The sequence below is a fragment of the Delphinapterus leucas genome, chromosome 14 (genome assembly GCF_059928025.1).
Source record: "Delphinapterus leucas isolate spDelLeu-1000000601 "Yukka" chromosome 14, BTC_Dleu_Yukka2, whole genome shotgun sequence".
Classification (NCBI taxonomy): Eukaryota; Metazoa; Chordata; class Mammalia; order Artiodactyla; family Monodontidae; genus Delphinapterus; species Delphinapterus leucas.
This window is the reverse complement of record NC_143142.1, coordinates 7,979,879-7,998,573: the sequence shown is the minus strand read 5'-3', so window position 1 is coordinate 7,998,573 and position 18,695 is coordinate 7,979,879. Positions and strand designations below refer to the sequence as shown.

General features: G+C 47.7%; 1 protein-coding gene across 5 annotated transcripts in view; it reads right to left on the bottom strand.

Moving 5' to 3' along the window:
- The window catches only part of KDM2B (lysine demethylase 2B), a 122,395-nt gene that overhangs the window by 101,699 nt on the left and 2,001 nt on the right, over nucleotides 1-18,695 (bottom strand). For all 5 annotated transcript variants that reach the window (XM_089894454.1, XM_089894462.1, XM_089894463.1 and 2 more), the window contains exons 2-4: nucleotides 18,528-18,672; nucleotides 15,505-15,583; nucleotides 14,268-14,314 (exon numbers count right to left, since the gene is read on the bottom strand). In XM_089894454.1, coding sequence (XP_089750580.1) covers nucleotides 14,268-14,314; nucleotides 15,505-15,583; nucleotides 18,528-18,672 — 271 coding nt within the window. The remainder of the gene's footprint in view (nucleotides 1-14,267; nucleotides 14,315-15,504; nucleotides 15,584-18,527; nucleotides 18,673-18,695) is intronic.

Sequence of the window (18,695 nt, the reverse complement as noted above, 5' to 3'; positions counted from 1 at the left end):
AACCACCTTGGAGCCCTCTCCCAAGCCTTGGACCAAATGGGAACAATGTAGCTTTTTGAGGGAAAAAAAAAAAAAAAAAAAGGCTAGGTATGATAATGCTATTGTGATTACGTTTTTAAAAACCCCTGCTCTTGTAAATCAACTATACTATATACATTTAGAACTATATACTGAAAACTTTTGGGATGAAATGGCATGATGTCTCAATATGCTTCAAATATTGCACAAAAAGAGGAAGTGGATGGGGGGACGGAAGGGGAAAGACCACAGATTCATGGGTACTGGGACTGAATGATGGGTACACAGAAGTTCATTATACTTTGTCTATTCTTTTTTTTTTAGATTTTGTGATCTAATAGAATTTTTTTCTCTTAGTTATCTACTTTATACATATGAGCGTATACATGTCAATCCCAATCTCCCAATTCATCCCACCACCACCACTCCACCCCGTCTGTCTACTCTTGTTACTTTTCAAAATTCTCTCCAATCAGAAGTATTTTTATAAATTCCAGCTGTAACTAGCTCTATGGCTTCAGGGACTCACTTACCCTTTCTAGACTTGGACGGTCTTTATTTGTAAAACAGGCCCTTCAATGTAAGAGAGCCTAACACCATGTCTGGCACATGGTAGGGTCTGCAACACATTTACCCACCAGCTACTAAGCAGGTATGGAAAGATCCATGTGGCTCTGAATACAAAGTGAAGAGGGGGGCTTCCCTGGTGGCGCAGTGGTTGGGAGTCCGCCTGCTGATGCAGGGGACACGGGTTCGTACCCCGGGCCGGGAAGATCCCACATGCCGCGGAGCGGCTGGGCCCGTGAGCCATGGCCGCTGGGCCTGCGCGTCCGGAGCCTGTGTTCCGCGGCAGGAGAGGCCACGGCAGTGAGAGGCCCACGTACCGCAAGAAAAAAAAAAACAAAGTGAAGAGGGTCCCAATCAGACACAAAGTGAAAGGGAGCTCTTTCTCCCCCATATGTGGACTTCTCAGAGAGACCAATTTCAGCTCTGAAGCCACAGCCCCAACCAGGCTCGTTATGCTCACTTGAAGAGCCAGGCTGGAGGCACAGGTGCCTGGCTTGTTTCTCCATCAGTGATGGCTCACAGGAGACTCCAGTATGAGCAGTGGGAGCCTCAAGGTCCCTGGGACAGTGCCAAGAGCCCTGGACTGAGCCCTAGTCCCAGCAACCCTGACTGCCCCTGCTCTAGGCCTCAGCTGCCTCACATGAAAAGGCAGGAAGAAGTTGACCTTTATTATTTTTTTTTTCATTGCCACAGATCTCTTCCTTCAAACAGAAGCTTTGATGAGAGCCAAATACATAAATAAAAACAAGCAGCTCAGGCTGAAGCGGGAAGGGGGTAGGCATTCAGAATTCAGAACTGGATTCCTGAGATTTCCCTTTGAAAACCACTGGGTTAGGTCATTTTTAGGTCCTCTTCCAGGGCCAACACACTGATTTTTAGCCTAGTTTTTCTTCTAGGTACTTTTTATTGGAGTATAGTTGCTTTACAATGTTGTGTAGCCTAGTTCTTAAACACTCAGATCATATCCCTTAAATATGAACTGGGCAGAGGAGAAGGAAGGAAGAGGGAAGAGATGGAGAGGCTCGCCCAAGGGGTCACTGGGGACACCTGAGGCCTGCCAGTCCCTTCCAGTCTGAGCTGGGAGATTAAGCACCAGGCCTCCATCTTCTCAGGTTCCAGTCCGGTCTGCCACTGGTGGCAAAGGGGAGCTGGGCATAAGTGCTGGGTCTCCGAGCAGGAGGCAAGTGGCCCAAAGGGACAGAAGGGACAGATGGGTGCTAAGAATGGAATGTGGTACTCCAAGTCCTGGGGAGCAGCCACCCCTACGGCAGGTGACAGGGACAAGGTGCCTTGTCCCTGCAGCGCTGAAACTCAGGCTCCTGAAGTCAAGGGGTTACAGGAGAAATTTTCCACGCCAGAGCGGTGCCTGGAGTTCCTAAGTAGGCCACCTGCTCAGCAGCAGCCCCTCCCCTCCTCATTGGTTCTCTGAGCTCACAGGCTACACACACATCCAACAAATTCCAGCTGCAGAAATTAATCCGTGCCCCATGGCCCTTGCTTTGAAGGCTCCATCAGTCAGTTCCAAGAGCCACGGGCTCAGAGCCGGAAGGAGGCTGTGGAAAGTCACCTTGAAGGCCAACATAAAGCATGCACGGGCACTGACCCCAAACCCCCACTGAGCCCACTCTTCAGAGACTGCACACAAGTGTCCCACGTCATAGTTCTGGAACGTTCTTTATCATCTTCAAACTTCTGGACTGTTTTTTTTCTGCTCCTTGGGAATATCTCCTCATCCATCTCATAGAGCCAGAGTTTATTATCAAGAGCACTGGCCACGGTTCAAATACTGCTCCACTGCTTCCCAGCAGTGAGGCCTTAGGTACATCCCTGAACCGCTCTGGGCCTCAGTTTCCTCACCTGCAAAGTGGGGGTAATAGGACCCACCCTAGTGGCTTCACACAATTATTGGAAGCACTTTGTAAACTTAAAAGTGGCGATCCTAGTGAAAACACTGTCCCAAATTGAAGGTGCAAGGGTACAGGAAAGAGAGGACACAGGGCTGAGTCACTACACAAATTGAGACAAATCACTTCCCAGATCTAGGCCTCAGTTTCCTCTTTGTGAAATAAGAGGATGCTTGCAAAGGTCCGCAGGCTTTCCCTAAGCACTAATATCTTCTGACCCCCTCAACTTTTAAAATTATCCCCAAGACAAGGACTTCCCTGGTGGCACAGTGGTTAAGAATCCACCTGCCTAATGCAGGGGGCACGGGTTTGATCCCTGGTCCGGGAAGATCCCACATGCTGCGGAGCAACTAAGCCCATGCGCCACAACTACTGAAGCCCGTGTGCCTAGAGCCCGCACTCCGCAGCAAGAGAAGCCACCACGACGAGAAGCCCTCAGCTGTAACGAAGAATAGCCCCTGCTCGCCGCAACTACAGAAAAGCCCGTGAGCAGCAACGAAGACTCAACGTGGCCAAAAGTAAATAAATAAATAAATTTATTTTTTTTTAAATGGGGCTAGTGATAAATAGGGTTTTATGTGATTGGACAAAAAAATATAGGAAAGATTCTCAGCTTATAACAAGATCTTAGTAAACAGTAGTTAACACTATTATTTACACTCTGAGGAGCTACCCCACTGGGGAGTGATTCCTATTAGGCAAATAATGGACAGAAGCAAATACAGTTTCCCTAGGCCCCTAGCACAATCAAAATCAAGATTTTGATTATAGAGCACTAGATTTCTAGGAAAAGGGAAACAGAACAAATCAATGAGGTGGGTGTTTCTCTTAGAGAGAATACATACCTGAGAACATAACTGAACCCCTCTGAAACCCTCCTCCTTTGGGATTCTCAGCTCTCCTGACCTCATGTACCTTCCCCTCCTAGCATTTCTATCTGTCCTGTCAGGTGGATGCCTCCCCCACATATCTGTCCAACCTTAACATCACTGCTGAGCTCAAATTCAAAGTGTCTAGAACTGAACTCATCTTTAACCCCACCCAAGTCTACATTTCCTCTTGGATTCTGTTACAAGCTTCACTTCCCAACTGCTGACATTCAAACCTATGTTTGAATCTGATGTTTCATCTACTGTCTGGGTAACTTACAAGTGACTTCTCTCCAGGCCTCAGTTTTTCTCACCTGTGAAATGGGAAAGCAAGACTAGGAGAGTTCTAAAAACTCTTCCAGAGTTTAAATTTTTTTTTTTTTTTTTTTTTTTTGGCAGCACCACATGGCTTGCGGGACCTTAGCTCCCCAACCAGGGATCGAACCTGCACCCTCGGCAGTGAAAGCACAGAGTCCTAACCACTGGACCTCCAGGGAATTCCCTAAAATTTTTTGAAGTCTATGATTTTAAACCAACTTTAAAAGGTCTAGGCAGGAGGGAGGGATAAATTAGGAGTATGGGATTAACAGATATAAACTACTATACATAAAATAGTAAGCAAAAAGGATTTACTGTATAACAAAGGGAACTATATCCAATATCTTGCTTTTCTTGTTTTTTTATTTTTTTATTATTATTTTTTTAATCTTCATTGGAGTGTAATTGCTTTACAATGCTGTATTAGTTTCTGCTGTACAACAAAGTGAATCAGCTATAAGTATACATATATCCCCATATTCCCTCCCTCTTGAGCCTCGCTCACACCCTCCCTATCCCACCCCTCTAGGCCGTCACAAAGCATGGAGCTGATCTCCCTGTGATATGCAGCAGCTTCCCGCTAGCCATCCATTTTACATTTGGTAGTGTATATATCCAATATCTTGTAATAACCTATAATGGAAAATGTATATATATATATATATATATATATGAATCACTTTGCTATATACATGAAACTAATACAATATTGTTAAAAGTCAACTATACTTCAATTTTTAGAAGAAGATTAGGAACTTCCCTGGTGGCGCAGTGGTTAAGACTCTGAGCTCCCCATGCAGGGGGCCCTGGTTTGATCCCTGGTCAGGGAACTAGATCCCACATTCATGCCACAACTAAGAGTTTGAATGCCACAACTAACGAGCCTGCTGCTGCAACTAAGACCCAGAGCAACCTAAATAAATAAATACTAAAAATAAATATTAGTAAAAATAATAAGGTCTGGGGGGGGGCAAGGATAAATTGGGAGACTGGGATTGGCATATACACACTACTCTATATAAAATAGATAACTAATAAGGACCTGCTGTATAGCACAGGGAAACTCTACTCAATACTCTGTAATGGCCTATATGAGAAAAAGAATCTAAAACAGAGTGGATATACGTATACATATAACTGATTCACTTTGCTGTACACCTGAAATTAACACAACCTTGTAAATCAACTACACTCCAATAAAAATTTTTTTTTTAAAAAGGTCCAAAAAATAAAATAAAAATAAGGTCTGGGGACATATCAGCTACCTTTGATTTCTAAGGAGTGAGAATTTAGTCTTCTCCCTAAACACCGCCAGTCAAGGGCAGAGCCCATGTCTGACGAGTCTCAGCACCTCCCGCAGGGCCAGACACAACACAGACACCTGGTAAATTTGTGAGTGAAGAATGAATGGACTGGTGGCGCAGTGGTTAAGAATCCACCTGCCAGTGCAGGGGACACACGTTCAAGCCCTGGTCCGGGAAGATCCCACATGCCATGGAGCAACTAAGCCCGTGTGTCACAACTACTGAAGCCCGCATGCCTAGAGCCCATGCTCCACAACAAGAGAAGTCACCGCAATGAGAAGCCCACGCACCGCAACAAAGAGTAGCCCCCGCTTGCCACAACTAGAGAAAGCCCCCGCACAGTAACAAAGACCCAGTGCCAAAAATAAATAAATAATTTATAAAAAAAAGAAGAATGGAGGAGGGTTAGGATTAGAGTAGGAAGTCATAAAGCAAAAGCATGAGCTTTGGAAGCACCCGGGGCTGGGTTTGGATCCTGTCTCCACCGCCCACTAGCTGTGTGAGCAGCTCCCTCTGAGCTTCAGATCCCCCATCTGGAAAACAGAACATAACACTTACTTTATGATTATTGGTGAGGACAAAATGAGGTCATATGGTAAACATACAGTAAAAGATAGGTGATTATTATTCTAATGGGATGAATAAATGAATACTGAATGAGGTGATTTGTCATGAAGATTTTTTAAGAAAAGGGGCCAAAGAAAGCATCAGTTGGCTTGGGTACCCTCATTAGACAGAAATACAGTAAAGAGATAATATGCAAGTCTCCCCATAGCCATGGGCCCTCCCAACCCTCAGTGACATAAGTACAGACAATGAGTGGGGGACACTGTACTTTATGGATATGTTTTCTCAGAGGGTTTAAAGCACCTTCAGAGACAGCAAGAATTATCTCTTCCCCAATCTCCCTATCCCCCCAACTCCCAACCCATAGATGTGAAAATATCCCAGTCTTTTTACATGAACTCTCCTAGCGATCCTGGGGGTGGGGGGCACAGATTACAGCATCAAACAGACCCACACAGATGCAGTCATCTGATTCACAACAAAGTCACCTGATTCAGTGCCATGGGGAGAGGGTGTTTTTCCAATAATGGTACTAATCAACTGGATATCCATATAGGAAAAAAAAAGGATCTTGACCCCTATCTCATACCAAACACAAAAATCAATTCCAGATGAACTACATATGTACATGTGAGAGTTCAAAAACCAAAGCTTTTCAAGAAAAACATATGAATATCTTTGTGATCTCAGAGTATGCAAAATTTTCTTAATTTTATGAGACACAAAACAAACTAATGGACCAGAAAGAGCTAAATGGTCTATGTTAAAATGAAGACGGTCTGTTAGTTCAAAGACATCTTTAAGAGTGTGAAAAGTAGGAGATGATTTTGGAATATGTACTAACATCCAGAATACAGAAAGAATCTTTATGTTATGGGCTGAACTGTGTCCCCCAAAATTTATATGTTGAAGTTATAACCCCCAGTAACTCAGTAAGTAACCGTATTTGGAGATAAAGTCTTTAAAGAGGTAATTAAAATGAGGTCTTTAGGGTGGCCCCTAATCCAGTAAGACTGGTGCTCTCATAAGAAGAGGAGATTAGGGCTTCCCTGGTGGCGCAGTGGTTGAGAGTCCGCCTGCCTATGCAGGGGACACGGGTTCGTGCCCCGGTCTGGGAAGATCCCACATGCCGCAGAGCAGCTGGGCCTGTGAGCCATGGCCACTGAGCCTGCGCGTCCGGAGCCTGTGCTCCGCAACGGGAGAGGCCACAACAGTGAGAGGCCCGCGTACTGCAAAAAAAGAATGGCCAGAATAGAAAAGTCTATAAATAATAAATGCTGGAGAGGGTGTGGAGAAAAGGGAACCCTCCTACACCATTGGTAGGAATGTAAATTGGTGTAGTCACTGTGGAGAACAATATGGAGGTTCCTTAAAATACTAAAAATAGGGACTTCCCTGGTGGCTCAGTGGTTAAGAATCCACCTGCCAATGCGGGGGACACGGTTTCAATCCCTGGTCCAGGAAGACCGCACATGCCGCGGAGCAACCAAGCCCATGTGCCACAACTACTGAGCCTGTGCTCTAGAGCCCGGAAGCCACAACTACTGAGCCCATATGCCACAGCTACTGAAGCCTGCATACCTATAGCCCGTGCTCCGCAACAAAAGAAGCCACCTCAATGAGAAGCCCACGCACCACAATGAAGAGTAGCCCCCACTCCCTGCAACTATTGAGAAAGCCCGCACGCAACAAAGACCCAATGCAGCCAATTTATTTATTTATTTATTTTAAAAAAGAAAAAAATCTTTAAAAAAAAAAGGGACTTCCCTGGTGGCACAGTGGTTAAGAATCCACCTGCCAATGCAGGGGACACGGGTTTGAGCCCTGGTCCAGGAAGATCCCACATGCCGTGGAGCAACAAGCCTGTGCGCCACAACTACTGAGCCTGCGCTCTAGAGCCCATGAGCCACAACTACTGAGTCCACGTGCCGCAACTACTGAAGCCCACGTGCTCTAGAGCCCGTGCTCTGCAACAAGAGAAGTCACTGGAATGAGAAGCCCGTGCACCGCAACGAAGAGTAGCCCTGCTTGCTGCAACTAGAGAAAGCCCACGCGCATCAACGAAGACCTAACACAGCCAAAAAATAAATTAATTTTAAAAAAACCAAACACTAAAAATAGAGTTACCATATGATCCAGCAATCCCACTCCTAGGCATATATCCCGAAAAGACAGAAAGCTCTATTTAGAAAAGATACATGTACCCCAATGTTCACAGGAGCACTATTTACAATAGCCAAGACATGGAAATAACCTCAGGGTCCATCAGCTAATGAATGGATAAATATGTGGGGTGTGTGTGTGTGTGTGTGGGTATGTGTGTGTTATATATATACATATATATATTATATATACGCACACACAACGGAATATTACTCAGCCATTAAAAAGAATGAAATAATGCCATTTGCAGCAACATGGATGGACCTAGAAATTATTATAGTAAGTGAAGTAAGTCAAAGACAAATATTATATTATATCAATTATACATGGAATCTTAAAAAAATGATACAAATGAACTTATTTACAAAACAGAAACAGACTCACAGACATAGAAGACAATCTTATGCTTATCAAAGGGTAATGTGGGGGAAGGGATAAATTAGGAATTTGGGATTAATAGATACACAGTACTATATATAAAATAAACAACAAGAACCCACTGTATAGCACAGGGAACTATACTCAATATCTTATAATAGCCTATAATGGAAAAGAATCTGATAGACACAGACACACACACACACACACACACACATAGGTATAACTGAATCACTTTGCTGTACACATGAAACTAACACAACGTAAATCAACTATACTTCAATAAAAAAATTTTTTTAAATAAGAAACAACCTTTAAAATAATGAAGAAAAGACTTGATCAAACATTTCATAAAAGAAGATATCCAGGGGCTTCCCTGGTGGCGCAGTGGTTGAGAGTCCGCCTGCCGATGCAGGGGACACGGGTTCGTGCCCTGGTCCAGGAAGATCCCACATGCCGCGGAGCGGCTGGGTCCGTGAGCCATGGCCGCTGAGCCTGTGCATCCGGAGCCTGTGCTCCGCAAGGGGAGAGGCCACGACAGTGAGAGGCCCGCGTAAAAAAAAAAAAAAGAAGATATCCAAATAGCAAATAAACATATGAAATGCAGGTCAATTTCGTCAATCATTAGAAAAATGACAAGTGAAACACAGTGAAATAGAACTATACTCCCATCAGCGTGGAGGCATGACTACAATGAACGTGATGAACACACCAACTCTGGGTAAGGATATGGTGCAATCAGAACCAGAACAATCCGCTGGACAATTACTTGACAGGATCTACTAAAACTGAACATATACGTAAATTCTGACCCAAGCAATTCTGCTCTTAAGTATATGCCCAACAGAAATGCATCCATTTGTTCACCAATCATGCCTAGAATGTTCATAGCAGCACTATGCATACAACCTTAAAATGGCAGTTACCCAAGTGCCCACTAATAGAATGAATAAATCAATTGTGAAATAATCACATAATGGAAAACTATATAGCAATGAAAATAAATCATCTACAACTGCACACAACAATATGGATGAATCTCGTAAACACAAGGTTGAGTGGTAAAACGCCAAAACCAAAAGAGGACAGACACCCTGTATGATTCCACTAACACAAAGTATGAAAACAGGCAAAATTCATCCACACTATTAGAAGAAGCCAGGACAACAGTGGAGGGAGTGACTGGATGGGAATTCAAGGGGGGTTTGACCCTGGGCTTCCAATTACCCTGGTGTGTTCAATTTGTTAAAATTATACAAATTTTCACAACAGGATTACTATATGTGCACTTTTCTATATGCATATTAGACTTCTAGAAAAAAGCTTTCATTTTAAGCGCACAGTGCCAAAGAAATGGAAAGTGCCACTTTTTGTTTTGGTTCTTTAGAGGTGAGGAGCTAAAAACAGAGGCTAGGTGCCGGTCTTCCAGTGGGCAGATAAACAGGGCTGAGAGAAAAAAGCCGAATTTTAGGAGATTAGAGAAGAGTCTGCAGCCCCAGGTTGTGCCCTAATAGCTGGCTGTGCACCACCCGCTTCTCAGACAGTCGCCTCCCGAGATACAGGGCCTGGGGAGGGGACAAGAGGCTGGAAGACAGGCTGAGATCCCCCACTAACTTTGAGGGATGGTCCAGCCTCCCCCATACTCTGCCATCCACAGCAGAACTTTCATTTGTGGGAATTCCCTGGGGGTCTAGTGGTTAGGACTCCACGCTCTCACTGCCGAGGGCGTGGGTTCAATCCCTGGTCGGGGAACTAAGATTCCGCAAGACATGTGGCATGGCCAAAAACAAAAAAGAAATCCCATTTGTGTTAAGGACATGGTTATGTCACCCAGCAACCCTGGGGAGTCACTCCTTCCCCACTCTCGGTCCATATGGTTCAGCTAGGCTGAGTGTGGGGTTTTGCTCCCCACTTTAGCTGCCATGTGGGGAGAAACTTGCCGGAGAATGAAGCAGAAAGAGGAAGCAAAAAAAAAGGGAAGCAAAAATGAAAAGTAGGGGCCAAGATCTTGAGATCTTCTTGGCGCAGCTGGATCTAGAAATGCCTAAGGTCACATCCTAAACCTATTACGTAAACCGTTGAATTCTGTTTTGCTTAGGGCAGATTGAGTTACATTTGTCACTTATGTCACTATGACAAATCTTCCCGTTCGCCACTCTCCAGAAGCCTGTGTGCACTCTCAGTGGGAATAAACCTACCCGCTGCTAACTGCCATTACAGGCATCCCTCACGGTGCTATACCTTTACAAACCACTTTCATATTCACCAATCCGTTCGATCATTACAGAAATGCCAAGAGACATAGGCTGCAGGTATTACCATTCCCACTTTTTTTTGGGTTTTTTTGGCTGCATTGTGCGACATGCAGGATCTTAGTTAGTTCCCCGAACAGGGGTTGAACCCGTGCCCCCTGCACTGGGAGCAAGGAGTCTTAACCACTGGACCACCAGGGAAGTCTCACTATTCCTGCTTTCTTTGCCATCCTAGACTTTTTTGAGAGCCGGCAAGGACGTCAGGACCATCTAATTGAATCCTCTCACTCTCACAATGAGAAGAATGAGGCTCAAGGAAAGAGGCAGCCTGGATACAACCAGAGAATAACAAAACTACAAAGGGCTTGAAAATTCTTCAAAAGCGCGAGGGCAACATTACTGAGACTGTGATGTTCCTGATCCCCAGATTTGAGAATCTGGCTTTAATCCTTGTCCATAAAGAGAACTTCATCGGATCCACATCCTGCCATTAGAATAATAATGGGGACCATTTCGTCATCCGCCATAATGCTAAGCATTCATTCATTCTCTTACAGGATCCTTCTTTGAGGCAGGTTCTGCTCTTAGCTCCATTTTGCAGCTGAGGAGTAGCTTGCCCCAAATCACTCAGCCAAGTAGCAGAGCTGAGTCCCAACAACAAAGGCTGGGGGTGGGTTGAGGCACCAGAGAGAGTCACCTGTGCCAAGATTTGATTTACGGGGTCCGTCGCCCCATCTTCTGCTCACAGCTGGAAGGCTGCCTCCTTCTGTTCTGATGTCCACTTCCTTCAGCATTTCTAGAATCCAGCTTTAAAAAAAAAAATCTATCTCCTGAGCAAGCCCTCACCAGTTAACTGAGATCCTTCTGTCAACAGCAGCACCTCCTTATAGCCAACTGGTCCTACTTCTTCGTTTTCTTTTTTTCCACCACATGTCATGCGGGATCTTAGTTCCCCAAACCAGGGATGGAACCTGCGCCCGCTGCAGTGGAAGTGCTGAGTCTTAATCACTGGACCGCCAAGGAAGTCCCTGGTTCTCCCTTCTGAGTTAACACATCTCTGGGTCAATATTCAGGCTGGGGACTTCCCTGGTGGTGCAGTGGTTAAGAATCCGCCTGCCAATGCAGGGGACATGGGTTCGAGCCCTGGTCCGAGAAGATCCCACATGCCGCGGAGCAACTGAGTCCATGTACCACAACTACTGAGCCTGTGCGCTAGAGCCCGCGAGCCACAACTACTGAGCCCATGCGCCACAACTACTGAAGCCCGCATGCCTAGAACCCGTGCTCCGCAACAAGAGAAGCCACTGCAATGAGAAGCCCATGCACCGCAACGAAGAGTAGCCCCCACTCGCGGAAACAAGAGAAAGCCACGGGCAGCAACAAAGACCCAACACAGCCAAAAATTAATTAATTAATTTTATAAATAATAATAATAGGGCTTCTCTGGTGGCGCGGTGGTTGAGAGTCCACCTGCCGATGCAGGGGACACGGGTTCGTGCCCCGGTCTGGGAAGATCCCACATGCCGCGGAGCGGCTGGGCCCGTGAGCCATGGCCGCTGGGCCTGCGCGTCCGGAGCCTGTGCAGAGGCCCGCGCAAAAAATAAAATAAAATAATAATAATAATAATAATTCAGGCTGGATCTCTGCACACCCACTGGTCAGCAGCCTTCATTCTCCATACAACCACAAGAGTCAGCTTTTATAGAGCTTAAATCAGATCACATTACTTCACACCCACCAGGATGGCTAGTATCAAAAAGACAGACAGAAAAATATAAAATAAAATAAAATAAAATAAAAAGACAGACAGGGCTTCCCTGGTGGCGCAGTGGTTGGGAGTCCGCCTGCCAATGCAGGGGACACGGGTTCAGGCCCCGGTCCGGGAAGATCCCACATGCCGCAGAGCGGCTGGGCCTGTGAACCATGGCCGCTGAGCCTGCGCGTCTGGAGCCTGTGCTCTGCAACAGGAGAGGCCATAACAGTGAGAGGCCCGCGTACCACAAAAAAAAAGACAAACACACACACACACACACACACACGACAGACAATAACAAGTGCGGGTAAAGATGTAGAGAAATTAGAACCCTCATATGTTGCTAATGGGAATTTAAAATGGCACAGCTACTTTGGTAACTGTCAGAGGAGATTAAATGTAGTTACCCTATGACCCAACAATTCCCTTCCTACGTATATACCCCAAAGAAGTGAATATGTATGTTCACACTAAAACTTGTACATGAATAGTCATAGCAGCATTATTCATAATACCCAAAAGTAGAAACAACTAAAGTGTTCATCAACAGACGAATGGGTAAACAAAACGTGGTCTATCCATATAATGGGATACTGTTCAGCCTTAAAAAGTAATAAATTACTGAGACTTGTTACAACATAGATGAACCTCGAAAACATGAGGCCAAGTGAAAGAAGCCACACACAAAGGGCCACATATTATGATTCCACGTATATGGAATATCCAGAAGAGACAAACCCACAGAGGCAAAAAGCAGACTGGCTGTCAGGGGATGGAAGGAGAGGGGAATTGGGAGGTACAGGGCTCACTTTGGGGGTGATGAAAATGTCCTGGAATTAGTTAGTGGTAATGGTTGCACAACACTGTGACTATATTAGGAACCACTGGGGACGTCCCTGGCGGTCCAGTGGTTAGGACTCAGCACTTTCACTGCTGTGGCCCAGGTTCAATCCCTGGTCAGGGAACTAAGGTCCTGCAAGCCATGCAACGTGGCCAAAAAGAAAAAAAGAACCACTGAATTGCACACTTTAAAATGGTTAGATGGTGAATTTTATGGTATATGAATTCTATCTCAATTTTAAAAATATTTTTAATTCCTCCCCCCAAGAAAATAATCAGATCACAAAGCTACCCGCCTCACCACACTTTAAAACTCCCCAGTGGCCTCCCATCACCCCAGCAGTTAAACCCAAATTCCCCACCAGGGCCTAGAAGGTCCTATGTGGGCCTGGTCCTGCAACTTCTCCCACCTCTCCTACTACTTCCCCCCCTCACTCTTTCCATTCCTCCCCCACCCTTTGCCCTTGTTCATTCCTCCATCTGGAATGTTCTTTCCCACAGCTGGCTTCTCATCAGTCAGGTCTCTGTCCAAACGTCCTCATCACCTCCACCCAGAGGCCCTCCCTGACCACCCCCCACCTAAAACAAAACACAGCTCCAGCAAGCTCCATCCCATTACCCTGCTTTACTTCTTCATATCCCTCATCACCCTCTGAAAAGACGTAAATTTTTTTTAAACTATTTATTTCTTTGTTGCCTGTCACTCCAACCAAGAGGGCAGGGATCCTGTCTGTCCTGCTCACAGCTGTGAATTAACCTACCACGTAGGAGCTACTTGAGAAACACTTCTGGAAGGAACGGATGTATTGACCAACTCCCTGTAAAATCTAAAAGGCAGCCCACTACCTGGTCAGGAGTCAGGGGCACTCAGTGAGTCCAGCCGAGCTCTGTAGGTGCTCAGCGCCAAGCCCTGCCCTAGGCCTGTCTGGAACCCTGAAGAAGCAGGAAGAATGATCCCTCCTCTTGAAAGTTCTGAAAGTCTTTCAGGGGTCACACAGCACCCAGTGTTTACCCAGCAACCCACAAACAAATGCAAAGGAGAGATCTAAGATTGCCTTGATGACACCCAAGCTGGAGGCTAGGGTCCAAACCAGCCTCATACAACTGCACTGGCAAACATCCTCTGATACAGCTTCTTACGGCTTTGCAATCTGACCTGTTCTCCAGAATGAGATGGTTGCAGCTCACACCTGCTCCTGCCTCCTCGCATGGGGACTTGCTTTTCAGAGGCAGTTAAATATCCAAAGAGGCAGGTGGTATAAGCCTCGTCCCCCGCCACTACCACGCCCCCCCAATTCAGCATCTCTGGGCCATGCACACACACAGCAACTTACCCACTAGGAGTTTGACATCTCGGACTGTGAAATCAGGGTCAGGCATCCTCGAAAAAGAGGAACACAGACATTTGATGAGAAGAAATAACAGGGTTAGACCCAACAATGGGGGCAGAGGGAGGCCATTTTTCCAAGAGAGTTGCCTGGTTCTCATGCTGGGAGTCCAAAATGGGATAACTCAGCGGGAGGGTCACCCCCCAAACCGGTCAGCAGCTTCCTCACCTCAATGGCAAACCAGACCCTCACTCTCCCTGACACCTGAACTCAGCACAGCTACAGAGAAGAGGATGGACATCCACTGTCCCCCTGCCACATATCCGGGGAAGACTGAAGTGTGCCGTCAGAGTTGGGCATTCAAACACTTGCTTTCTTTTAGGGTGGGTAGCCCTCTCTGTGGCTCCTCTTCTAGGAAATACTCTCCATAAGGAGTTGTATGGAGGGTGGGAGGGACCCCTTTTAAGTTTAGAGGAAAAAAAAAATATCGCACCAATTCCAGGGATTTGGTGACACTGGCTATGATGACTGTGATGAGGTTCACTATTAATTAATAGTGATGCCAAAGGTTTAATTTCTGTTGGTAGGAATGACTGGCAGTAGATGCTGTGGAGGGAGGGAGGCTGTGATGAAGCCCTCAGCTTCCTCCCCCACCTCTGCCCAAGGGGTGGAAACTTGTTCTTCCAGCCAGCCTCCGGATGGAAGCTCTGAAGAGAATGTAAACCAGACAAGACACCACGGGAGGCAGGTGCTGGGGCCCAAGCCAAAAGGGGAGACGAGGGCCTAGCATCCTAGGAAACACACCCTCCACAGAAAAGGGCCAGTTTCCCACATAGTGCAAGTCTGAGTAGAAAATATGCATGTAGGCGTCCTGCCTCTGGGCCCAGAAGCTGGCCAATCCCTTTGCAGCTCAGGCCCTGCCTCAGTTTCCTGATTCAGGGGGAGGACACAATTCTCTTCAGGAAGTCACTGCGTGTAACTGGGGTGGGTCAGGGGAAAAAAGTCCACGCTGTTTAAGTACCCTGTGACCTCTCCATCCAAATTCTCTGAAAATCCAGACTCATCTTTAAAGAGTTTTTCCCCTCTGTCAGGCCTTGAACAAGGAGATACAATCCCCAAATAATGAAGAAAAATCCTTCTCAGTGATGAGAGGTAAGGAAAAGGGTGGAAGAAATCCATCCCAAGCTACAAACTGTGTTAGGGAAGGAGACAGGGGAAGAAGCAATTGGTTTCAGCAACTTACTTAATTCCCAGGCCATCCTTTTCTCGAAATATCAGGGGAACTCTGAGAGCTTCTCTCTGCACGTACTCATAGTTGAAATCTGTTTGGAGATTGGAATTAAAACAGGTTGGTTAAGTCATGAAGGAGCAAATGAACCATGATCCATTGGTTAGGGGAAGAAAAACGATGGAGGAAGGAGCAGGGGTTATACTAGATGCAGGCACCAGCTCAAAGGGCAAGAGCTCCCTAGAAAATGACAAGGAGATGGATTAGGCAAAGCCCAAGAGAAGCCATGCCAACTATCAACTCCTCTGCCTACTCAGTCACTGCCTGCATGCCCCACGGGTCAGAACTTGTCAATGAACAGCCCAAGGCTGGAGAGAACTGGGGAGGGAGCCTCATGAAAGAGCCCCACACAGCCCAGTTATCACTGCAAGAGAGGGACGGATGGAGAAACACATCCCAAGCTGAGCTCAGAAAGTAAAGGAACTGCAAAATTGAAGAATGCCACCTGGGAGGATCTGAAGCCCCAGAGAGGAGGCTGGGAGGAGGGTTCTCATTGTAGCCGAGCATCAGGGAAGATCTTATTGTAATATCCTGCATGGTGAAGGGGAGGGGGGAAAAGCCGGTTTCCCTGGAAACTGTGTATCTGGTGCCAAAATAACTAGGGAACTGGGCACAGCTTTGCTGTCTTAATAGTGAAATCCTGCTGCAGCCATCAGAACACTTGCTTCAGCTGGATAACCAAGAGGGATGCTCCCCAGGTGAAGACTGTGTGAAGGGGACATAGTGAGGCCTGAAGAAAACTCACCGCGTAGTTTTCCTGTCTGACTGACGCTTGTCTAGTGTAGACCCCCAACATCCTTATCGAAAGCCCTAGAGCACGAAGGAAGCCTTAGCTTCCATCCTCCTGAGTTCCAAAAGTAGGGGATATGACCCAACCATATCCCTAAATATGGAGGTGAGGGAGGCGGAGATAAATCCTCACATCCCCAAATCCTCAGGTAACTGAAGCAATTCACAAAGACACAAGCCTTCCCTGGCCAGTCAGAAGGGAGATAGAGGAGATCCCAGGCCACTGAAGCCCCTGCCCCAGGGAACAGTTCACTAGGGCAGCTTGGGGGAGTGGGGGTAGGGAGAGGGCAAGGCAACTCTGCTCAGAGGAGAGAGAACAAAACCAGAGCTGGGGAAAGTCCTGACCTTAGCAGCTCAGATCCCCAGGAGCTCCCAGTGAATGGGGATTCCTAAGGATTTAAAGGCAAGAAGTTTAAGAAGCTTCTATTTTGAATCCAGGCTAAGGGCTCCTTCTGTTTCTCAGCTCCTCCCTCGAGTTTTGGGGCAAGATCTGAATTAACAACCAAAAACCCTAGAGCCCTCTCTCTTGAAAGGAGCCTGGACAGCAGATTTAAGGGCTCTCCCTCGCTGGAAACCCCCAGCCCACCCCATACACACACACCCAGAGTCCACCCCCAGGGTCAGCTTCAACTTCCTCAAATGAGCCTGAGAAAACACTGAGATCCTGGGCAGAGAATTCCTCACCAATGACCAGGAAGAGTTGCATACTGCTTTCTCCTCCGATCCGCCAAACGACTCAAGAAAAATGGGGAAGGAGAGGAATTAAAACCCCATTTGTGCTAAGGAAATTTAAATGTAGTTGAGACTAGACCCCTGAACTGTCTGGCCTCTGGGTGCAATGCTCTTAAGACCTGGCAGGCTGGAAGAAATTTCTTCTTCCCTCCTCTCACAACTACCCCCTACCACCGAAGCCCGGCACTCCAGGAAGCAATGGGCACAAAAGAGAAACTTCAAAAATGCAAAGCTAGGCGGTCTCTCCTAGGAGCTAACCCCATAGCCCTAGCCACTCATCCGGAACCTGGAGGCGGGAGGCGCTTCCCAGTTATCAGCTCACTGAGGAATGGGAGGGTTTTCCAAGGGGGAAGGGGATAAACAAAATGGGAACAGAGTAATGTAAAGGAAACCCAAATGTCTGAGGGGCAAAAATGAACTTACAAACCCCAGAAGGGCATAGGGAGATGCCTAAGTAGGCAGGGCAAATCCAAAACCCCAATCCCACAGGCCAAACCAGGGGCCTTGCAGGCCTTAGACCCAAGCCAGACAGAGCATAAACTCAAAGTCTGGAAGACACTCCCAGACGCTTTGCTAGTACCAGGGTCAGGGAGATAGGCCCTGAAGGTCTCAGGCTAGGGTGACATTCCCAAACCCCAGAGGCTTCTCCAACTTCTGCTCTAAACTGGCAGGGCCCACAAGAGGGACAGAGCTCTCAAGGCCTCAGCCCTGGGAAGAGACCCTGTTTCCCAGGGGGGGTGTCCCAACTCTTCACCTCAAACTGCCAGGGGGCAGCCTGAAGCCTGATGGGGGGATAACCCCCTTAACCACTTCAAGCATCAGGGATGCAGGGCTAGAGACCTCAGGCTTAAGCGGGGTCCAGCCAACAACTCCGGGTCACCCACCCTGCTCCCATCTAGCAGGGCTCACAAGGTGATGGAGCTCAGCAGACCCCAGGCCTGAGGAGGTGTCACTAAGTGACCGGGGGCATCCCCAGCGCCAGGTCCTAACTGGCAGGGCCCGAAATGTCACGGGGTTTGAGAGGCTACAGGCCTGGAGGTCCCCCACCCCAATACCCCTGGGGTGCCCCAGCCCCGCTCCAGCCCATCGGCTGCACCTCGTGCAGCGCAAGGAGCTGGGCCGGCTCCGGGAGGGGTAGAACGCGGCGCACCCGCCCTCCATCTGTCTGCCCGTCGGTCCCCAGGTCCCTCAGTCCGCCGGCCCCCTGGCTCTACCCACCCTGGGGCTGGTGGTGGGCGCGGGCCGGGCCTAGGCCCACGCCCGGCCCCGGTTCCCTCCTGCCCTCCTCCCTCGCCACCCAGCCCACCCCACCCCCCCAGTGCTCGGCCTCGTTTCGTCACCGGATCCCCTGGAATGGGGGACGCGGGCGCGAAATACGAACCCAGCCACCGGCAGCTCCCTCCCCACGTGCGCTCGGGCCGCGCCGCGGAGGACTGCCCGAGGAGGGGGCGCCTCACCTTTGCCCTCCATGGCGTGCACGAAGTCCCCCTGGTACAACTGGCTGCGCAGCTTCTCCTCCAGGCTGAAGCCGCGGACGCTGACGATCTCCTCCACGTCCGACAAGTCCTCGTTCTCGTCGTATCTCTGGCGGTCAATCGGGCGCTGCAGGGACCCAAACCAGAGAG